General features: G+C 41.6%; 1 protein-coding gene across 2 annotated transcripts in view; it reads left to right on the forward strand.

The window, feature by feature from the left end:
• The window catches only part of RELN (reelin), a 297870-nt gene that overhangs the window by 264890 nt on the left and 8640 nt on the right, over positions 1-24340 (forward strand). For both annotated transcript variants that reach the window (XM_037387677.1, XM_037387678.1), the window contains exons 46-63: positions 555-723; positions 3929-4069; positions 5433-5610; positions 6900-7093; positions 8196-8452; positions 9221-9375; positions 10169-10383; positions 11077-11254; positions 12690-12865; positions 14180-14286; positions 14713-14955; positions 15427-15602; positions 17254-17327; positions 18166-18327; positions 18668-18825; positions 19575-19794; positions 20774-20971; positions 21379-21477. In XM_037387677.1, the coding sequence (XP_037243574.1) occupies positions 555-723; positions 3929-4069; positions 5433-5610; positions 6900-7093; positions 8196-8452; positions 9221-9375; positions 10169-10383; positions 11077-11254; positions 12690-12865; positions 14180-14286; positions 14713-14955; positions 15427-15602; positions 17254-17327; positions 18166-18327; positions 18668-18825; positions 19575-19794; positions 20774-20971; positions 21379-21477 (3100 nt within the window). The remainder of the gene's footprint in view (positions 1-554; positions 724-3928; positions 4070-5432; positions 5611-6899; positions 7094-8195; positions 8453-9220; positions 9376-10168; positions 10384-11076; positions 11255-12689; positions 12866-14179; positions 14287-14712; positions 14956-15426; positions 15603-17253; positions 17328-18165; positions 18328-18667; positions 18826-19574; positions 19795-20773; positions 20972-21378; positions 21478-24340) is intronic.

Raw genomic sequence — 24340 nt, forward strand, 5'->3', positions numbered from 1 at the left:
ACTTCAATGTGGCTAGACTGTGTTTGAATGAAAACAAGCTCAATGACTAACAAACTCAATTTAAAATTGTTTATGATGGATAAATACATGTGCTGGCCTGGAGGGGTTGGAAGGGTGACTTAATCATCCTGTGACAGAGCCAAAAGTTTGAATGTAAGTGTTGCTCTGGCTAACACAGTGATCTGAATCTCATCCTTCAGCCTGAAAAACAAAAACAGGTGCTGGTCATGATGCTGCCACATCACTTTCTTGCACACTGCAACCACAGGCCTGACTTAATCCTGGAGACTTAAAGACTTTATCTTTGCAATTGTGGTCCCTTGAGTAAGGTGATGGATGCAGAGGTGTATTGCAATCTTCTCCTGAGCTATATGTGCCCAGCAACATGTAAAGGTTGGGTAGCTTTGTGCTTCTGTCACAAGAGTTTGAAAAGTTTTGAGTGGTTATTTTGTCAGCATAAACTTGTGACTAACGCTCTCTGGGGTTACCAGTTTATTGCAGGCCTATGGATGTAAGGCTCTAAATTAAGTAACTAACCATCTTTCCACCATTAGCTATTGAACTGGAATATTCAGTGGACCTTGGTCTGACCTGGCACCCCATTTTGAGAGACTGTCTTCCCACTAACGTGGAATGCAACAAGTACCATCTCCAGAGGATTCTCATTTCGGACACTTTCAACAAGTGGACCCGGGTTACTCTGCCTCTGCCTCCGTATACTAGGTATCTCCCTCTGGTTTTCTGTAGAATAAATCTAAATGTGTAACTGTGTCTTAAGGCATCATACATTATAGCGTTAAAATAATTGTACCTTGCCATTTTTGTTTGGTCCATGTATATAGCAACAAATAAATATCAGTAAATGAAGCCCCATTCTGCTTTGCATAAAAAATTCCAAAGCTCCTATGTGCATTTACTTTTCTTAGCTATTTAAAGATAGGAAATTCTTGTTCTGTCTTGTCCTGGGGAGGGACAGAGGGAACTTTTTCAAGAATCTCATGTTATCCTCAGTCTCACTGAATTCTGGTTGTTTCAGTGTCTAATTGGACTGGCTGAATCCCTGCTGCACCCTGTGCTTGCTGTTGTTATGAGCTGTCGATTTAAATGTAGCACTTTTCAGGCTTCTTGTTTTTCTGTGCATTCTTTGTGTCTTTTGTGTCTCTCTCACCTTTGATGTTCTCATCATTGTTTTTACTCATGCCCCATTTTCACCTCTTCTTCCTTTTCCTATGTTCTTTTGTCTTTGAGGGAAGAAAAATTGTGGGATTGGTTGGGAGGGTGCAGTGAAAGGAGCTGTTGGGACTGACAGGGCTATTGGGAGTGCTGCCATACTGTTCCCTACGATGCTCTGAAAACTCCTGGATTTTTATTTTGTTTGTCAAAAAGATCCATCTAGGGACAACTGGGTAGTTCAGCCTTCCAGTTTGCATCCTTCTTGATGTGCTTGTTTTGCAGGAATAGCTGTGACTGTTCCCCGCGCAGTCATACCTGATGAAGCTGGCGTAGAGCTAGCCCAAAGTAAAGCCCTGCAAACACAGGTAGCATGGACATCAGGCTCTCTGCACAACCTGGCTCCACAGCTTTGCTCCTGTTGCTGAACCCAACCTCCTCACATACGCATAGGCTGAACTAACTGCGGGCACAGAAGTACCACAGCACCAGCAGAGCCTATGCCTGTTTAAGAAAGGTTGTTGTGAAAGATGCCAGCTAATGCCCATACGAGTTTGGAAACCGAGACCTTTATCTTTTAGCAATTGTACTGAGAGCGCTTATACACTTGCCACACATTTGGAAACTAGTAGTGGAAAAGTCCATGTTCTGTTACCGATCATGTAAGGCACCTAGATTCTTCCCTATCTTCAGTGCAGTGCTTCACATCAAGTAACAGTATTTTTTTAGGACTTGTTCCCAGCATCGTTCTCCTCTTCTTCCTCTTTTGTACTGCTTCACTACACACTGTCTGCAAATTCCATTACCCCAACAGTTCTTGTATAAAGTCTGTGAACCTGTGTTCAGGGGGGGCTTTCTGAGGCTAAATAGGATAAATCAGGACTGGAGCTGATGTTTCAGACCAATTGAATTTGGACCTGAAAGGAACCTACCACCCAAAATAAATTTAGGTTTATAAATAACTTTGATTTTAAGACTGAAAAGTTTTTTGAGCAGTATACGACAAAAGAAGTCTGATGTCCTACAGAGGCAAAGTTCGCTTTTGTGTCCAATCCAATAACTATATTTGTTGGCTCAGGTAATAAGATTTCCCAAAGCTATTAAGATAGGAATTGCATGAGAGAGGTGCAGCTAATAGGCCTTTTAGTCTAGATGCAATATAATTTTTATGCTGCTTTATTTTCAAGCTGTGTAACAGCAGGTGTGTGTCTCTAATTGTTTGTGCCTGTGTGTTTTGGGGATATGCAGGCTACATAGTCAATAGCTTGGCCTATTGCACAGCACCCATCCTTACGTAGCCTTTTAGGGCTTGTGTAGCCCAGGGTGCTATCTAACCTCTGGCCTGTGGAAGGCAACGAACACTCAGTTTTGATCAGACTCAGAGCTGATTTTAAAATGCAAATGCAAATGCAAAGCTTCTCTGGGGAGCATCAGCTCCATAAATTGTTAGTGAAGCACTAAACCTAAAGCAAGCAGTGTAAGATATAGGGCTTGTCTTTATTCCTAAAGGACCTCCTCACAATTTATGCATTTCTTTTAAAAATGCTATTTGGTGAGCAGCTAGACAGCACAGTAGTAGATTTCTCTTTGGATAAACTTGTTATTCATTCACCTCACACAACATGTTTATAAAGAAATAATTCATAGGATAACACTGACCTTACCGTAAAAGGTCTATATTTACACTGAATAAATTTGGGGGATTTTGCTGTTTATTTGTTTTGGTGTTTACAATAATTGTAATTTCGCTTTGAGTTTCAAAAGAAAACAGACTGCACAAAGTTCAATGCTGCCATCTAGTGCTGTACAGCAAAACATGGAGTAGCTTGAATTTAAAATGGTATTTTTGATAAGTTACAGAAATTCATCTACTCACAGCTATTGGAATATAGGTGTCCACTGCTGCGTGACCTGAATAGCTATTAGGTATCCCCTGACTGTTTCATCTAGGTTTTTGTCCTCTATCTTGGGAGCTGAGACACTTAATTCACATATAACTACATCAAAGCAAGGTGTTAGAACAGGGAGCTAAGCCCTCTTTAATGAAAAAAACGAAAATGATTTACTGGAAGGAGCCAGGATCATGCCAAAGACTATTTTTTAACATTTCCAGCCTAGCCCTGGATGGAGGGGAGGGAGGAAACTGCAAAACCAGGGTCATGCTGCACATACACATGCTCTCATCTGTCCCCTGTAGGTTTATAAATGGCAGCAGCCAACTCACTCCTTAGAGTTGCTCTTACTTAAGTGTAGTTGGGAGAATTCATAGAGAAAAGGTTGGGTTAGTTTGTTGACTTGGACAGAAGCAATAGCACTCAGGCTCAGGGTGAAACTTGGAGGATTTGGGTGATTCTGGTTTGATCCAGCTCCCAGCTGTCCCTCAAGTTCGGATTTGTGCTTGTACGTGGTTATGACTGGTCTGAGCTTCCCTTTGGGCATATCACCTTCTTCCTACCCTCTTCTCCACTGCACCAACCACAGCCCACTGCCTTTGCTCTCACTGGTGAGCGCTTTCCCACCTCCCACGCTCTCAGCATGCTACCAAGCACCCATGCTTTGTCCTGCTCTCCAAATGTGGGCACCCTGCTCTTGGCTTTTCAGAGACCTTGTCGTTATGAAGAATCAGCCCTGGGTTGTGCTGGTATCAAATGAATCTTCCAGGAGCAGTCTAGCCTTAAGACTGGCATTTCTTTTCAGTCAAAATAAAGATTAGCTTAGCTAGAATTATTACCTTTCTGTTTTTCTTTCTCTCCCAAAGGTCTCAAGCCACTCGTTTCCGCTGGCACCAGCCTGCTCCTTTCGATAAGCAGCAAACATGGGCAATTGATAACGTCTACATTGGGGATGGCTGCATAGACATGTGCAGCGGCCATGGGAAGTGCACACAAGACAACTGTGTGTAAGTGCCATTTGTGCCCTGTCCTGCCCGATGCTGTAGCGTTTTGCTCCTCCTCTGTCATTTCAATGAACTTGCAGGAAAGGCTTTGATACAATTTTTAAAAGGAAGGTGGATCTTGCTGTTAAAGCAGGGCACTGGGACTACTTGGGAACAGAAATAACAAGAGGAAGGGGTAAGTGTGGGGGTTAGCTCTGCCAGACCTCTGCCTGTTTGTACGTCAAATGTGTGGGCCGTGCTGCCAGTCCTTTCCTCAGCGGCAGCGTATCACCTCTGCTGCTGCCTATGCTGTATCTTGGCTCCCCTCCCACTAGGTAGTGAGCAAGGACCCCTTGAGTTTGCATACCCTTTTAGGAACGCACAGGCCTGGAGCTTCCCAGAAGATGTCACCCTTATTCCCAAGGGGTTTCACGCCATGTCTCCCTGCCCTAATCCTGGCCCTGGGTGCAGAAGACCTGGGCTGGAGGTAAGACACGTCCACTAAGCAGAATACACACCAGTTCTTCACAAGGCCAGATTTTGCCTTGGGGCTGGTGTTGGCTTGATGGCCTAACGCAGTGCCTCTGCTCCATGGTAGGGTTTGCCAGTGGAGCAAACCGGCTTGATCCTCAGACTGTTTAACAGCCCACACAGAGCCCTGCAAAGCTAACAAACAACAACCAGATCCCCCCAGATTTATCTGTCTGGCAACAGAGAAATACCTTCCAGATGGATGTATTGCTTTTTTCCAGCCACAAATGGCAACAGAAATGGGAGAATTGTTGTACAATTGTGCTGTGACTGTGTTTGCTAGAAATACATTCCGCTGCAGAATAGACATATTATTGTGTTGTCCTCTCTCCTGACAGCACTGAAGTACCAAGGCTTAATCTCCCTGGTGAAATCTGCATAGTAGCAAAACACATTTCCATGCTGTTATCCAATCTTTGACACATTATAAGAAGGTTTTTCAGAGAAAAAAAAAGGGGGACTATATAATGAAATAACAGGAAAGTACCCATCCACTAACAGTTTAAAGAAACTTAAAATCTAACATGAGCAGGACATTCTCAGGCTTTGCACATTCTCTTAGGTTTATCTCTCCAAGTACAATGTATTTGACTGATTTTCCTCTGTGCCGGAGTGTAGTCTGTATTAGCAGCTAGAATGAGACATAATACTAGCCTTCCTAAAGGCATTTTTTTCATGTTAACTACAAAAAGTGGCAGATGTTTGAAACCCCCATACACCAGTTGTGTGCTAGCAAATGATGCAGACAGCCTCTACGCGGAGTAAGATGGCACCTTAATGTGGAATAACACGGCACTGATTAAACCTCTGTGCAGAGCTTTTGCCAGCTGAATTTTGCATTTGCTTTCCTCTGCAGCTGCGATGAGCACTGGGGTGGGCTGTACTGTGACGAGCCAGAGACCCCCCTTCCGACACAACTGAAAGATAACTTCAACCGCTCGCCATCTAACCAGAACTGGCTGACAGTGAATGGGGGCAAACTGAGCACGGTCTGCGGCGCTGTAGCCTCTGGGATGGCTCTTCACTTCAGCGGGGTGTGTGTTCAGCACAGGGGCCAGCTGGCTCCATTCGACAGTATAAATGGGACTGATTTAAAAAGTTAAATAAATAGGAAGGTGTTAAAAAATATCAGCATAACATATTAAACACATAACATACAAAAAACCCCTTATATTCTTTTCCCAGCTTAAGGTCAAAGTCAGACAGGTCCTACAGACTAGGGCCAGCCAGAAACACTCCAGGAAAGCAGATACCATGTTCCTGCTGCAGCCAGGAAAATGAGATATAGCATGTGTGCCGCCTCAAAAGAGCTGTGGAGGGGCCTTTGGAGGTGGAGCTGATAGACTAAAGCACAGTCCAAATATGTAGACACTCAATTCCACTCACTCATAATAGGCTCCTGATAGCATTTAGAACTTCCAGAGACAAGACTTTGGTGCAGCTTCTAATCAGACCACAGAGGTAAATTAATAACTAAGTATTTGCATGTGTATAACTTGCATTGGTCATTGAAAATACATCCCTGTGTAGCCTCATTCTTCAGATACTTCATTGTTGGGGTTTTTTTCCCAGAAAAGTAAGCTGAGTAAGCTCAGAGTAAAATTTCCTGGTTTAGCTGCATACATAGGTATTTAACCCAGACTGCTGCTGAACTACAGTTTGCTTACAGATAACCTTGTGATTATAAAAATGACAGAATAGTATTTTATAAACATGCAAAACATATCCTTGTAGATCAGCTCCATGCAAATATATTACTAGGTTCAAACTGATGCAAGTTTTCAAAATAAACTGACAGAAGTATTACATTTCCACTTCCTTCCAGTAGGACTAAGTAGGTACCACTAACTAATAGACTAAGCAACATGAAATATGTAAGGGATTATGGAAAAACAAATTATTAAAACTGCTGTGCCATTTGATGCTTTGCATAAATTGAGTCATTAGCACATAATCAGTGATTCATTAATTCTGCCTGGAAAACCTTATATTTTACACCAGGGGCATGGATTTTTATAACTCTTGTATTCAGAAGAAAGGTGAATACCATTCTTGATACTGAATGTTGTAAAGCTGTAGGTACAAGTAGCAACATGTATGAATACACAACAGGAATTTTTAAATTGCAACGCAACTGAAATTATGTCCTCAGGGAAGAACATTTATTGTTCTGTTGTAGCTTTACCTTTTTTATAATTAGTATAATTTTGTACAATTTTGAAAGTTCTACAATGTGAAGTTAAATTAACAGTGACTGCATAGTCTAATACTTTGTTGTGTTTGTAAGTTTTGCCAGCCAACGTATTTTTTCATCACTTTTAAGGGCTGCAGCCGTATGTTAGTTACAGTGGATTTGAACCTCACCAGTGCAGAATTCATCCAGTTTTATTTCATGTATGGATGTCTGATAACTCCTAATAACCGCAACCAAGGAGTGCTGCTGGAGTATTCTGTGAATGGTGGAATCACCTGGAGCCTCTTAATGGAAATTTTCTATGATCAATTCAGCAAGCCTGGGTTTGTAGATACCTTCTTCTGGCTATAACATTTCCTGTACTAAAGTAAGGTGGTCTTAAATGTTTCTTAAGAACCTGTGGGACATATTACTGCTGTCGTTTGGATGTCATATCTTTTAAGAGTTTAGCCTGCCCAGTCCTGCAAGCGTTTATGAATGGCCTTAGCACATGTGCTTGAGCATCATCAGCATTTGTGCAGCTGCTAGGCCAGAAATACAAGGGTAGTAAGGAGTCTGTAGCAGTCTAGTAGATTCGTAAAGGGTTGCAGGAAGACAAATTAATAGCTACTGTAATAATACCCATGCTGTTCTTTAAGATACTTTCATTTACAATCTAGTTTCTTACTGACAAGAGCAGAAATTCATTGCTTGAACTAGTTAGAAAATGGTGTGGAGAGGAGAAAATTAATTCCTGCAGATATCCATCAAAAGGACGGATACACTGAAGATCTATTTTCAGATATTCATGAGATTCAGATCATGCATACGTATGGTGGACCTTTTCCTCACTGTCTAATCTAATAGACTCATAGAAAATGGGGCTGGGAGGGACCCCTTATTTGTTATTTCATTTGGACACACCAATAAATCACTAGCACTTTAACTGGACAAGAGATTTAAGTGTACTACCATCTACCGTTGGAATGGAAATAAGAAAACGGTACTCAAACAGCAGATAGCTGAATGGCTCCAGGTTGAAAATAGCAATCTTAATTTTACTTCAGCATTCTCCTTCTTAACATTTCCCTTAAGATCTTATGGTCATACCCCACTTGCTAATCTAGACCATTGCATTGGGTCCCATAAGCAGAGTTGGAGCACACAACGTTGCTCAAACCATGTCACAGTGGCTGCTGACCCTTCCCACCTCACTCTGAGACCCTGTCCCAGGGATGACATTGGGAGTAATAGGGAAGGTTTTTGTTTCAGCCGTTTCCTGTAGGGGAACATAGGCTAGATCACCCAGTCTTTTCCTTCTTTCCCAGCTTCCACATAGTCTAGGAAACAATGGGAGTGGACCTGGTCAAAGCACCCAGCACAGAGCACTGGGAAGTGTCTTCCTCCTGTGGCTTTCTTACAACTAAATTCCACTTTTTATTTCAGCTTTGTGAACATCCTCCTTCCCTACGATGCCAAAACCATTGGGACACGCTTCCGCTGGTGGCAGCCTAAACACGATGGCCTGGACCAGAACGACTGGGCTATTGACAATGTGTTGATCTCCGGCTCAGCTGACCAGAGGACGGTGATGCTTGACACCTTCAGCAGTGCTCCCCTGCCACAGCATGAGCGCTCCCCTGCCGATGCAGGGCCCACTGGGAGGATCGCCTTCGACATCTTCATGGAAGACAAAACCACAGGTAAAGATTTTACATGGATCTGAATTAAAAAGCAAGAAGTCAGTCCAGCGATTTCCAAATCTTGCTGAGCCTCTGAATCTTTGTCTTACTGACACAGATACCACAGACAATTCCACCGCTTATAGGCATCTCGTAATTTGTTTCTAGTTCACAAAATGCAAAATTAAAAGATGTAATTAACTCTTCTTTTTTTACTGCATGGATTTATTTAGAAATTAATTTATTTTCAAAAAAAGAAAAAAGGATTTTAAGGTGCCAGGTTATGCTAAGCAAGTTCCTTAACCTGAATATCTGTTTTCTGTTTCCTAACTTTTTAAACATTCTTTGGGGAAGTTACATTTTAAAACTAAATTTTGTAGAGCATGTATTTCTGGATGTTTACAAGGCTTAACAGCTAACAGTGGTGGGGTACCATTTGTGCAGACATATAGGCAACACCCATTAAGAAGTTCTCCCATGATGTCCAATGTAACAGAAGTTTATGTTTTGAGTAAGTCTTAGATCCTTGCTTCTTGAACTTTAAAAAATAATGCTATAATTCTTATGTAAGAGAGTAGTAAGAGGTGCTTTGAGTAATAAATGTGATAAATGTAATAAATATGCACATGGGAAAGATGGAGTACCGACATTCTCAGGAGTAATATTAAATAATTTTCATGTAGGCTGAAAAATAAAGCTATGAATCACCGTTAGTGGTTAACACTACTTTCTGTTCTCTTTAATTTATATCGTCATTGTATATTACTGACACTGCCATTTATTTTCAAGTGAATGAACACTGGTTATTCCATGATGATTGCTCAATTGAGAGATTTTGCGATTCTCCTGATGGTGTCATGATCTGTGGGAGCCACGATGGCAGAGAGGTCTATGCAGTCACCCATGACCTGACACCTACAGAAGGCTGGATTATGCAGTTCAAGGTAAAAGCTCTGTCTGCAATATCATTGTTCAAAAATACTTTTTGCTCCAGGTCTAAGAAGATTTTGCAGGCTGTAGGATGATGCATAAGCCTATGCACGAGCCATTCTCTGCAGGGAAATTGTTAGGCCATCCTCATTTTTCTCACCTGCTCTGCGTTGGTCAGCTTTAATACCACAGGCTGTCCTCAGAGGTGACGCACACAGCAGTTGTGTGGAAATCATGTAATAAGAATATTACATGTATACAAGGTGCCTGTTTTGTAACAGCTGCTTGGTAAAGGAAAAGCAGCTCCAATGTAGCCCACACCGCTCCTATGCTGTCATGCATTCACATCAAACCTGCACCCAAACTGCCCTTCATACACTGCTTTACCTACATTAAAGTAATGACCCAGCAATATATGGAAGATCCCTTTCCACATCTCTCCCATAAAGACAATCCCCCTAACATAACCAAGCTGACTGGCCTCCTGTGGAATACTCAAATCTTACGTTGCGTGGGAAGGGAGATTAACTTTATTAGTTAAGGGTACTGGGGTATAAGCCACAAGTGTCAAAACCTGGAAATCCAGAAATGTGAGCTAACTAGGAGAAAATGAAACTCAGAATATGGTGCCTATTCTCAGTCTTGGGAATATTGATGAGATCTGCAGATGACTGGTACCATATCAGCACTGCTACTGCCATCACTTCAGGCAAAATTCTGCACTCAGTTTTCAGGTCCAGATATCTTTCTAAACTCTAGCCACCACCACAATTAATTCTATTTTGCTTACACTGTCTTTTTTATTAGGTTTCTGTTGGATGTAAAACCTCAGAAAAACTTGCACAAAATCAGGTCCATGTGCAGTATTCCACTGACTTTGGTGTTAGCTGGAGTTACTTGGTACCTCAGTGTTTACCAGCTGACCCAAAATGTTCTGGGAGCGTTTCACAGCCATCTGTCTTCTTTCCCACAAAAGGATGGAAAAGAGTAACGTACGCACTGCCTGAAAACCTTGTCGGGAAGTAAGTATGAATTCGCTACCCATTTTGTCTTAGTTTCAGTACCTTCTGAAAAACACAACGGGATACATCTGCCTATTCATTCTCTTGCAAGGAAGGTGCAGACTAGTGGCATTCACGCTCATTATGTATGCTGCATAATTTTATTTCCTATCAATCAGGATTGACCACGACTCTTGGTCTGAGCAACCGGCAAAGTTATCCTTGCTTCTCTGTAGCTTGCTCTGGTACAGCCTGTTATGTTTCGTTCAGGCAGCTGCAGTCAATTAGAGAGCAGATCTATGACCTTACTGAGTAGAAAAGTTAGTAGTAGCTAGTAGTTAGTAGTTAGCAGTTAGCAGTAGCCCACACACATGCAAACCATTTGTCTTTTTCTGCAAAATTAAAATCTCTTATATTCTTTAAATAATCTGTTCAGGAAGTGTAACCAAAATTGAAATTCTCTGGCAAGAAACCAGAATAGCTTTTTCCAGCTTCAGCAGTGTCTGGAATCCATCCATGTAGCATAGGTAGTACATGTGTGAAGAAAAATATATGGATGTATAAAATCAGTTTCAACAGACACTGCCAGATATTACTTGTGGAACTTTGGAGGATAGTACAGTCATAAGTATATTGTGTTTCATCCACCTTTTTTTCAATTGAGCCGAGTTGTTTTATACACATGTCTGTTCTTCTTCATTCCTTTATATCCAGTCCTGTGAGGTTTCGGTTCTACCAGAAATACTCAGATATGCAGTGGGCCATCGATAATTTCTATCTGGGCCCTGGTTGTCTGGAAAACTGCAGAGGTCATGGGGACTGCCTGAATGAGCAATGCATCTGCGACCCTGGGTATTCAGGTCCAAACTGCTATCTGACCCAAACATTGAAGGTAATTTTACCACGTATTTTAAAGAGTGAATTTTGCCGTGTGTTTGGCTGAGAGAGAGAAGAGAGATGTCAAACCCACTGGAAACTGAGCTTTGATTCCTGTCAGCCTGAAGATACTGAAATCCATTTTCAATGCTTTTATTGTTTTTTAACAAAACTTATCACTGCAGTATCTAAGAATGGGTTTGTTCCTTTGCAAATAACACTGCCCAAAAAAAGCTGTGATTAAGTTCACTGTTCATCCTTAGATCATCATTATACGATCTAAATCACCCTTGCATATATGATTATATTTAATCAAGACCTGTAGAAGGATTTTCTTTATCATGAAAGAGCTTACTGAAGTAGAGGATACGAGAAAATAGCATGAAATTACATAAAATTAATTCACCTACCTGTTAGTGTTACCCTGAAACAAGTGAGTGAAATTTAGTTAGATGTTGCTAATTTAAAAGTTAACATATTTTTAAAATTTAACATATTTAGAAAACAATATGAAGGAACCGCAAGTAAGTTTAAAATGCAATGTTTACCATCTCATTTTTTCTACATCAGGTAAGAACAGCACAGGTACGTGCTCCACAGAAACAACAGGTTAAGCAGCATTCTGTCTAAAGAGAATATAACTGTTTAACTTTTCAGTTATGTCATTTGAATTGTTGTGACCTTCTGTTTTTCATTTGAGATACTAATCACATGAACAAATATCATCATCTGTTCGCAACTTTTAATTAGTAATGTATTCTTCGCATTAAGGACATTTGGGATAAAATCCTAGCAAATTTAGGGGCATTTTACTACTGTCTCCTTAAGGCCAGGATTTCACTCATGGCATTGCTTTTACTGCACACCTGGAGGTAAGTGGAAATCACAGATATATCCTACATAGCTTTCACTGCAAATATTTGTGCAGACAGTTGCGTAAATGCATATTCGCTACAATAACCCTAAAATTTCATTGTGGTACTGGTTTTGCTGGGGAAAAATATAGAACAGCAATTTCTCCCATACATACTAGATATATACTGGAGTGGTGTTACTTAGTCTGAAATAACTATGGTTACGAATTAGACCCATTGTGGTGGGTTGGACCTGTCTGGGTGCCCAGTGCCCACCACAGCTGCTGTCACTGCCCTCCCTAGCCGGGCTACCAAAACCTTGCCGTGCAAACCCAATACGCCCATTCATTTGCACATGCAAATTTTAGTGTGCTGGATTACCTCCCAAGTATGTTAAAATCTTGCCCTAACATATTCTCACATTCAGCCAATTCAGTTCAAGTGGCTAAATGTTCAGCCAAAAGGGATTATGTTCAGTCACCTGTAAAAAAATTTTTACAGCGTTAAAACACGCTTAAGTTCAAACATGTTTAAGTCAGTTCCAGTTGTGGTCGCCACAAAGGGTTAAGATCATAATTTCCTGTGCTTTACTTACAGACTTTCCTGAAAGAGCGCTTTGACAATGAAGAAATCAAGCCAGATTTATGGATGTCCTTAGAGGGAGGAAATACCTGTACCGAGTGTGGGATTCTCGCAGAAGACACAACCCTGTATTTTGGAGGTGCAACTGTGAGGCAGGCTGTCACTCAAGATCTAGACCTGCGGGGGGCAAAGTAGGTCTCATTTCCCTGTCATTTTGATGTAGAACTCTGTTAAACGCTGACAAAGCAGCAGATGACATAGCTTGTGGCTCAGGGAATTCCTAGGCCACCACGAGCATAGCACTACCTCAGACAGGCGCTAATGAGATTGTGATTCTCGAGGCACTAACACTTTCAGCTGAGTCACGGAGAGCGCAGATCACCCTCGCACAGTGGAAAGAGTCTGTCATGTCCAGGTGAAGCAGCAGGTCCCCTTCCCCAGGAATATCCTTGAGTCAGCAACGCCTGTCTTGCAAAGAGGCGAGATAGCACAGTTCCCTGAGCATTACTGCCTCTACCCCGGGAGGCACCAGCCGTGTCTCCCGTTTTGTTCAAAACATAACCTCTGCTGGTTTTCTTCTCTTGGGTGCCCGTACAAGACCCACTCCATTCACCTGCTGTGGAAAAGGATGGCTTAACTGAAGAGCAATGGAATTATGTCAGTTTAGATAAGCTAAGGACGTGGCATAGAAGACAAATTCAGCATCATTTCCCTTGACTGTATGGCTTCAATGAGGACACATACTCTCACTTCCATGATTCAGCAAGAATTCAGAGTCACACAACCTTTCAGGAAGGAAGGGGCCTCAGGGAGTCCCTAGACCAGCCTCATGTTCAAAGCCAGGTCAACACTGAATTTGGAACAGGTTGCTCAGGGCTTTGTCCTGTTTGGCCTTGAGAAACCTCCAAGGACAGAGATCCCACAGTCTCTCTGGACAGCTTGTTCCAGTGTTGAGTTACCTCACAGTGATTTATTTATTTTTCCCCCTGTTATATCCAGTCAAAACCTCCCCTTTTTTGATATATGACCACTGCCTCCCAGTCCCCGCCATCTTCTCCAGGCTGAACCAGCCATGGTCCCTCAGCCTCTTCTAACAGGGCACTTGCTCCAGCCCCAACTATTTCAGTGGCCTCCACTGACCTTGCCTTAATTTATCAGCTTCTTTTCTGTCCTTCACTGATACAAGGGCACCTTGTTAACTCATGCTGAGCTCCCTTTCCACTTGGAGTCCCAGGGAACTGTTAGCCAGGTGGCTCCCAGCCAGTCAGTCCCCAGCCTGCTGCAAGGGGTTAGTCCCTCCCAGGGGCAGGACTTTGCTGAATTTCATGAGGTTCCCATGAGAATTACTAGGCAATTCTTTTGAAAACCTCTGTTCTCTTTGTACGTCGATGTTACTTGCTTAAAAATGCTGGCGTTTTGATCGTTTTCAGCACATCTGCTAAAAGAAAGCAAACTTCTCAATTTGTGCAGATCTCACAAATGTAAATTTACACATTTACTCTTAGGTTTCTACAGTACTGGGGGAGAATTGGGAGTGAAAACAACATGACAACATGTCACAGACCAACTTGCAGAAAGGAGGGAGTGCTGCTAGACTATTCCATTGATGGAGGCAAGTACATCCTGCAGTTTCAGCTAAGCTACAGCCTTGTTCTTTTCAGCTAACCTGCAGCACCATGAGTATCTGAGAAGTTGTCCGAGAGATCCAAAATACTAAGATAATTTTTCATTGTCAAGTTATTTTGTCCTTGTAAAGTTTTTTCCCCCATCTACAATTTCCATCTATTGTTCAGGAGTTTTCCATGAAAACCTATTGCCTGATTTCAGTCATTAGTGGCTCCAGCCAGTTTGATTCCTTTATACGATTACAAGATTTCTCTTGCAATGGATAACAGTGGCCAAATACCCTTGGAAGTTAAGACTTGTCTATTAGAAGACTATCGCTATCACTTTTTACTTCCTATTATCTTCCTTTAATCTTATAGAAGAGTCTACCCCGCACTTGTTTTTATTACTAAACCTGCATCTTTCATTCTAGGAATATCCTGGACTTTGCTTCACGAGATGGATTACCAAAAATACATCTCAGTCAGGCATGACTACATCCTCCTCCCTGAACATGCCTTGACCAATACAACTCGCTTGCGCTGGTGGCAGCCTTTTACCATCAGCAATGGGATCGTGGTTTCAGGCCCTGACCGGGCACAGTGGGCGCTGGATAACATCCTGATCGGAGGAGCAGAGATCAACCCTAGCCAGCTGGTAGATACATTCGATGACGGTAAGACAGGCTGTGACAGCTAATCTGTTGTCTGGCATGATCTTATCTGAAATTAGCCCTGTGAGCTTGCAAGCAGACTTTTTAACTCTGCAAATTTTTTATTTTGTAGACTAATGCTGTTTATATGCTATTCTTCATGCTAGTAATACAGGTGTATAAATACATATATACATGTATACTCAGATATGTACGTGTGTAAATATATATATATGTATATACCTATAAGAAAGGCAAAATTTTTTATTCCAACCCATTTCATTTAAATTCCTAACGGTAAACTTTTATTTAATCTTATTTTTTTAAAGTGCCATTATTTAAACATTTTAATTACCTTACTGTGTGTCACGACAGATAGCATACATTTAGTGTTTATATCACTGAAGTACTCTTTCTAGTGATTTTTTTGGTTCATTACTAAGCCTTGGTGTTTACCGAGACAATGCAGTAATTGTATTTAATTCATCTTAACAGAAGGCAGCTCGCATGAAGAAAACTGGAGTTTTTACCCTAACGCAGTCAGGACTGCAGGGTTCTGTGGAAACCCATCATTTCATCTCTACTGGCCAAATAAGAAAAAGGACAAAACACACAACATCCTGTCCTCCAGGGAGCTCATTATACAGCCAGGATACATGATGCAGTTTAAAGTAAGAAATGTTCTCTCTCTCTCCAAAGTGAAGTAGGCAATGAAAAATCATCTAATGTGTCTCCAGAAATCATTCTTCTTCCAATAGGATGCCAAATTGGATGAATAATTAATAATGACTTTTTACTAGAATTTAAAGGAACTTCTGAAGTGTAGGTAATGGGAACCAGAAAGGTTGCATGTATGTTAAATGTCAAATTATTCTGAATGTCTGTATGCTTTGGGGGTTACTGAAAGCAATTGGAAGTCTAATCCCTTTTTCCTGGAATTACTGTATCATCAGATACAGTAGGAACTATTTTCTAAGGTGAGAACACACAGCATGCAGAATACGCCATTTTCCCCTCACCCGTGAATAACCAGAAAAGGTGAGGTAGACACAGGCTGGAGAAGAGCGGTATATGGAAAATGCAAAAGTGCTGGAGTAGAAGCACCCCTTCTACTTATTTGTGTCATGGCAAATGACCTAAATAATCAGAGAAAAATTTCTGAATATTTTGTTTTAAGGTAAAAATCTGCACAGGGCCAAAGGCAACACATGGTTGTTGTCCAGAAATGTTCTAGGCCCTTCCCCAAACACCATGTTTTAAATAAATGAGCAACTAATATGAAAAAAGGGTTATCAAAATAGTCATCCATTTTCTTGTTATGTTTTTTTTTTCTTCTTGCTTTTCTGTTTGACAAGACAGTTCCAGAATTTTCCGTCTTCCACTAATCAATATTTTCACCTTTTCTCAACATCATTGCCTGTTTTATATTGACTGTCCAGTCCCACTAAGGCACTGCTTCCCCCACTCACACAGCATGCCTGCTTCAAAGAAATTATATAAAAGAGGAGCCTGACATGCTTTCTACTACTAAATGCCAAGACCCCCTGAGGGTGCTTGTTTTACCCAGCCTATCATCTTTTTCCTGTTTTAAGACCAAAATTATGTTAACCCATCAGCACTTAATAGTTCATACTACTAAACCCTTGTTGCAAAGTTTTCATCTCCTTACTCTCTCCTCTTTTTCCTCACCAGTCACAGCAAAGATTTTCTTTCTAAACTAAGAACTCAGCTCTAGTGCATGGCTGACATTTGGTTTTGAAGCTCTAAAAATTTAGCTTTTTGTTATCCATTCAGTACTATACATTGGGTATTGGAATCTTTCCACCCTAATATGACACAAATATGTTTATTGTTTTAAATATTCAGAGTAATTCTGTTCTTAAACTGGATTGACTTGAAGTTTATATCCACATGTTTAGCATAAGGAATTATAAATCTCTCAGGTAATTCATGTTTATCATAGTGAATTATAAATCTCACAGGTAATTAATACATAGTTAGATATTTCACTTTCTGAAATGCCAAGGAGCTACCATATCTTTGTGGTTCCGACACAATGTTTGTTTAGATATTTAATTTGAACTTTAGGAACATAGTGTTAGGATTCTGCAGCGATGAAGCAAAATTAAATCAGTAAAAGCAGTATCTGAAGTACTGTGTCTTTTGTTTTCCATCCACTTTTGATGGATTGTGTCTAAGATCTAAGTTGGCAATCTTTTTTCTACACCCCATAAAGAAAAAAAAGGAGAACAAGACTTCATTATATATCACATGAAATGTCTACCAGACTTGTTATAGCAGCCAATTTCATTTGTGCTATAGATCGTGGTTGGCTGTGAGGCAACTTCTTGTGGGGACCTCCACTCTGTGATGCTGGAGTATACGAAGGATGCCAGGTAAATGACAGCAGAACACATAGATGTAAAAAAAAATAATAAAAAAATCGTATGATATTAAAACCCTAGAGAGCTTTTCTTTATTAAAGCAATTACTTTGCTGTTCATCTGGTAACAGGATCTGGAAAAAGCTTGTGTGTAAGCACTGGGATTTGTCTACATAACTCCCATAAATTCTCTTTATTATTTATCCCACATGTTGACAGATTCATGACATCAAGCTTGCAGTTACAGTTGTGAGCGTGCTCCAATTAAAAATGTGCTTGCAGAAAACCACATTCACAGGAAACTGTTGTTTTAGTATGATACAGGACTATATATTTAGGACCAAGCTGTAATGAAGGGGGAGTTACTTAACTCCAAATCAGTCTTTAACTAGCAAACAATTAATAACACTGTCTCCTATGCTGTAGTATATTAGTGCATTATAATTTGTAAAAGCAACAGTATATTCTGTGCTCAAGTGACTGTGGGTGAACATGGAGCAAAATCTGTCAGGACTCTTCTGAACACTTAAGAGACAGACTAAGGAGCAAACTCCTAAATAAATTATTCTGTCATGCCTGCCCAGAGGAGCTCTGGGTTAGACTCTGCTGTATGTACCACCCCCAAGGGTTTCACAGCACCCAAACGTGGTCCTGGAAAGTCCACCCTGGCTGCACCAGTGCTTCAGCCTCTCACCTCTTGTCTATTTGTGGCTACATAGCATGGAAACTATTGGCGACAATCTCTTGGGCTAGTTTAGTAACACAGGCAGTGCCATGATCCTCAGAAATCACCTGTTTCCCTTTCATTTTCCTTTCAGTTGTTCTAAAACATTTTTTTCTGTTTCTTACAGGACAGACTCATGGCAGCTTGTCCAGACACACTGTCTTCCTTCCTCATCTAACAGCATTGGCTGCTCCCCATTTCAATTCCATGAAGCTACCATCTATAACTCTGTCAACAGCTCCGCGTGGAGAAGAATAACGATCCAGCTGCCTGATCATGTCTCATCCAGGTAGGTTTCTGAAAGGTCAGTTCACTGTGGACCTATAAAATGTCAGCTTTCTTGCTGGCACTGTTCACTTCGAACAACTGGTGAATTAAAAATGCTCCTTTATTGCTGGTTTTAGAGCTGATACATAATGAATGTTTTTCAGGAGTCTTCTTATTAATACAAATGGCTACTGCCAGTGATGAATCAGCCATTCAGAGTGGGTCTTTGCAGTTACTGAAAACATAGCCCCTTCATACGACATTTTTCATTACATCTGCTGCTGGCGTATTTGAACATCACTGTACAGATGTGTTTAATTGCTAGGTATCATAATACGACGTTCGGATTTTTATATTTGCAGTGCAACACAGTTCAGGTGGATTCAGAAGGGAGAAGAACTAGAGAAACAAAGCTGGGCAATTGACCATGTGTACATTGGAGAAGCGTGCCCTAAGCTCTGCAGTGGCCACGGATATTGCACAACTGGAGCCATTTGCATTTGTGATGAAGGATACCAAGGTTTAATTTCTTCGATTTATTTCTTATACATCTGCTACAGTCTAATCTAGCTCAAAATTAAAGAGAGAGTGATGTATCATGTCTAAATTCATCACTGGGATGCTTGAGTAACAAATTCTAAATTAATAATTTGACAGAGCTGCAAATAAATGGCTTCCACCCTTCCAAGGGTGGAAATGGCACTCCTTCCAAGGGTGCACCCGCTCTCAGGGGATGTGTACATGGGATCCAGGTGCTGGTGACTGCCACCTGTAAGGGACCCTGTTGTGTGCCCACCAGGACAGAGTGTTCTGCTGTAATCCTTCAACGCAGCTAAGCACATGCCTAATGGTACCTGAGTGCCCTTGATAAATTGTAAGTGCTAAGTGGGAGTGAAGCCAGTGTTTAATGTCTTCCAGGGGAGAGTCTCACAACTTTGTAAGATTGGATCCCTGCCCTGTTTTAGATGCATTTCCCTTCAACTGGCAGTTTGAGGTTTCTCATATTACCATCAGTGTAAAACCAGAGAAAGTGTATTGCAGTTCTTGAAGTTATACAGCTGTAAAAAATAAGACTCACAGCCTCCATTTTCTAAAATGAAGCTGCGCAGCAATGTGCACAATATTAATGGATCTGCTAAAATATATTCAGCCCGTAGTCACACTGTATATTGGGACACAAACTTGAATGGAATTACAATGAACTGTAACTCAATTTTCTCAATTCTTTCAATTTTTGTGTGTTTTATAACATCCCTGTGTCGTTTCTAGGTGACGACTGCTCTGTTTTTAGCCATGATCTCCCCAGTTACATTAAAGATAATTTTGAATCTGAAAGAGTCACTGAAATAAACTGGGAAACCATTCAGGGGGGAGTGATAGGGAATGGATGTGGACAGCTGGCACCCTATGCCCACGGAGATTCGCTCTATTTTAATGGATGTCAAATACGACAAGCTGTGACGAAGCCTCTGGATCTCACCCGAGCAAGGTAATACTTTGAGCCTAAAATGCTCTTTTAGCAGCTCATGAGAAAGGAAACTGTTCATATGTATGCGCAGCCATGTGGACCAGTACTGGTGAGGATGGACTGACCTGGCTGTACCATGCAGTCAGATGTGGCTGGCAGATAGACGTTAGGGTTGGCAAAACACTTTGTGACTTCCATTTGGGAGATGGAGAGTGAGGAGGATGCCCAACAGAACACCGTCTAGTAAGCCAGCACTGACAATGAAGCCGCTGGCAAAGACTGGACACCGAACTGTCTGGAACGGTGCCTCATCTGATGAGACAAATCCCATGTTTGTACGTGCCTCCGCGACCGTTATGACTAAAGATGCTATTAGCAATTACGGATTCATTTTCCTGTTTCAGTCGTCAAACAGAATTATATTCACCTGGCAATGAACAGGAGTATCTTTTTCATCTGTTGAGGCTCTTTGTCCATGGATAAACAAATGCAGCTAGGCTGTGCTGGCTCTTAACAGAGTAACAGCTTTCTGGACTGGTTTGTATTTTAGTTGTCTAAAGCGAGATTAGAAACAGGAGGAACTGGCAAATGGGTGAGATATAAATTAGGCTCTTCCTTTCTTATTTGAACACCTAGGTAGAGTATGATAAATCTTTTAAGCACTTTATAACATTCAACCTTTATTTGCCCTTTTTTAGCTTTTCATACACTCATTTGCATGTTTATATTGTTTATGTATCTCATTTCTGTGCAGATACATAGTAAAATTGAATCTATTGCCTCCAACTATACAGCAATATGTTATACATAGTAAACTATTACTTTGAAAGGGGAGTTGTGTTTTAGAGATGTGAGAACAGTTTATTTTGCATTTTAAAAGTAATGATTCTTGAGGATGCTCGAAGTTTTAATAAGGTAACTGCAATAAAGCTGGAAATGCTGTTGTTCCTCTTTGAATATTTTTTGCATATTGAAAATACCTTTTCTCTCTGTTTTACAGCAAAATCATGTTTGTTTTGCAAATTGGAAGTATTTCACAAACAGACAGTTGCAATACCAATCTGAGTGATCCTAACACTGTAGACAAGGCAGTGCTCCTCCAGTACAGTGTAAATAATGGAATTACATGGCAAGTAATTGCACAGCATCAGCCAAAGGACTTTATACAAGCCCAAAGAGTGTCTTATAATGTTCCCCTGTGAGTACTCAGTCACATTTCATTACCTCTAAGTGCATGAGATATATTTCTGCTAAGAAAGACTCTATCTTTGCATCCCTGTGCAAGAAAAAAGGTTGATGAGAGGATAAACAAAGAAGAAAACTTAAGGGAAGGCCTATTAAGAAATTCCAGTCTAGTGTTTATTAATATACTTGAAAGAAAAACCAAATACTTCTTCTAAAGATAAGGGGGGTGGGGGGTGGAATTCTTCCTTACCTTGTGCTTTTTTCACCATTAAATGTTTTGCACTTAGGATGTCTTGATGTTCAGGGATGTAGAAATAACATTTTGACTTTGCTCTCCGTTCCCGTTGGGAGGGTAGATAAGGGATGTGCAAAACACCAGTAGTCTGGAGCTCTCACAGGGTGTTCCTTTTCTGATGACAGGGAGGCACGCATGAAAGGAGTCTTACTGCGCTGGTGGCAGCCCCGTCACAATGGAACAGGTCATGATCAGTGGGCTTTGGACCACGTAGAAGTCGTCCTGTGAGTATCAGCTTCACCTCATCCCACCCCATCTCAGAAAGCACTGAAATTCCTCCAGCATGGCACGAATGTTAAGCTCAGTAAGAACCATTGTGGCACAGGAAAGCCTTTGAGAACCAGTCTTTGCTAATGTTCTGCGCTGACTACAACTGTCAGCGGTTAAGACTGCCACGAAATAAATGGCACAGCAGGGGTATGTGTTGTGCATCGTGGAAAAACACAGGAGGGAGAGAGTGGGGCTTTATTACCACCAAGTATTGGTGTAGTCCTGTAATGCAGCAATGGCCATGAAAAAAATATTGTGCTGGGACACAAAATAGGACATTCTTGTTCAGTGCTGTGCTGCCATGTAAGGCTGATTTATATCCTTTCAAAGATACAAAAAAGTCTGCTGTATTGCTCTTTGCACAAAGTGATGTTGTTGTGCCTCTGAAAAATTTGTGTTAGCAACTAATGCCTTATTCATTTCCTTTTTTTAGTAAGAAGGATACTGTTCAGAAACAGGGTTCACTATATCAGGTTCCTATGGTCCGAGCTCTATATTCATCCCCTTGTCAAGATCTTATCAAGTACAGTGTCTGCACCCTCCTGATTCTCCCATTCTTGAGATGGGTTTCACTGACAGCTAACCCGTTTTTCCTGTGTTACATCATGAAGAGATGACCTGCTTTTTCTCTAACAATTTAGTTCCAGTAGAAGTGAAATGCTAGTGGCTTCCCGGGCGGGAACTCATCGCTGGCAGTGGTTGGCAGAGAGAGGCGTGCCTGCTCCATAGATAGGTTCAAACATTCCTTTTATTGAACAATTTAAAAAACCAGCAATAAAGAAATTAGGCTTGGATAACCTCCAGATTGTGTAATTGTAACCATGAGGTTTTTGAATTAGCAGAGACACTGCAAGTAATGTTTTGTAACAGTAGCAAAGTGAATTATCTGATTGCTAGTTAGCCCTGTTCTTCTTTCCACCGAGAAGCACCAGCTTGCATGGCACTCATACCAACCTCAAACCAAACTGGTCCCAACACTGAGTAACTGTACACGCTCTGCTGCTTTTACACACCTTGCTGAGCTCTGCTTCCATAACATTCAGCTTAAAACTTGAAGGAACAAAGGGACGGATGCGATTCCTGGCTCAGTTAATCAACAGCTGTACAATGCTGCATCAGGAAAGATATGGAAGAGTATGAACCTGCAGGAGGTCCACAGTGTTTAGGAAACCATGGAAAAGGGAACTGGTAGCTCTGAAACATTCCCAGGTCTTTCTACCTTGCAATTAATAAAAACAAACCAACAAACAAACCAAAAAAAAAGGAAAACAAAAAAAAAAGAGAAAAAAATCTGGTCAGAAAAAAAAGTTGAGCATAGTATTACCCATCAATCCAAGCACTGAATTAGGGAGTATAAGTAGGAACTGGACTGATCTTCAAAAAGTGATTCTTAGGCGGGAATATGGAGAATTTCCTTGACAGTGAGATTTGCCAGGTTGTAGACTAGACATACAAGCTGAGTGGTGACAAGTCAGTCGTATGAGATATGTTATACTAGTATGGAGACAGCAATAGAAATGCCGTAGCAAGTAACCACACCTTGCCTAGAGAAGGAACCAAATGGGCAGACGGTGCCTCCTCCCTTCTCTTCGTTTTTCTCCTGTTAAAGAGCATTTCTGAATATTGGCCAAAATATCAGGCTAGAGGGAGTTTCCACCCTGTTCAAGGGACACCTGATACAACCACAGAAGAAGCCAGATCAAACCAGACAGAGTTCTCCCTTACAAGTACTGTGAAATGCAGTGCCATGACAGCGTATTTCCCAAAGACCAGATATGGAGTCCCAGTCCCGGCAAACTACAACACGTGAGATGTGTTGCTCTCGGGAAGGGCAGGACTACATGCTGTGGTGCATCTGGTTTACATACTGATACGTGCTCAGACCTGACAGGCGGCTTCGACCCCTCTCTTGTGCTTAAGTTCTATCTGCACCTTCGAATTCACCAAAATACTCTGTAGGCCTCTTAAATTTTATTTGCAAGTAACCCGCCAAGGGTTTTCTAAAGTCTTTGGAAGGCTTTCTGAAAGGAGGTGCACTGTTCTTGTCAGTACTCTCACCTGTGTTTACCTTTAGCTCTGCTGTTTCATTCCACCACCTCACGCTGGTCACTTTACCCCCAGCGCTTCAGTTTTTTCTATGATTCTATAATTCTTCACCTGTAAAATGATGAGGACACTCGGTCACCTCCATGGAGCACTACCAGGCATACAGAAGGGAGCCTGGATCGATGTCCGTCAGCACTAACCCTAGATGTTCTTGCACACACTAGGGCTATCGGCATTCACAGCGTGAATACTAAGGATAGGACTTAGCTTTAATTCTTAATATTCCTTCAGTTTCCAGTGAAGGGCACAGTAATCCTGCCTGCCCCTGGGGAGGGCAAGCCCCCTACCCTCTCCAGCGAGAGGCAAGGGGGCAGTGTCCGAGTGCTCTGCCCTCCCACTGAGATTGCCAGAGGAGAGCTCTGCGGGCGATGGCCACCCCAGGGCTCTCTGACACGGAAGCATGGCCTGAACTCAAACCATTCACCAGGGTGCAGTAATTACCTCTTCCCATTAATTCTATAGTGAGCCATTGGAAAGTCAGTAGGCTTCTGCCTGGCTTGTTCATCCCAAAGCTGGGATACCTTAGGAAACATCCGTGCCTCCGAAATCGGGAGTAATTCCTGTTGGCACTCTGACCTTGTCTCAGAAAGCTGTGAACGTCCCTGGCTACAGGACCTGTTGATGGTCTGCGTCTAACACAGTCTGTGCTCGGTCCTCTTATAACACTGCACTCCATCACCCACCTGAACGAGACTCCACGCACCTCTCTGG

The sequence above is a fragment of the Falco rusticolus genome, chromosome 5 (assembly GCF_015220075.1).
Source record: "Falco rusticolus isolate bFalRus1 chromosome 5, bFalRus1.pri, whole genome shotgun sequence".
NCBI classification, from domain to species: Eukaryota; Metazoa; Chordata; class Aves; order Falconiformes; family Falconidae; genus Falco; species Falco rusticolus.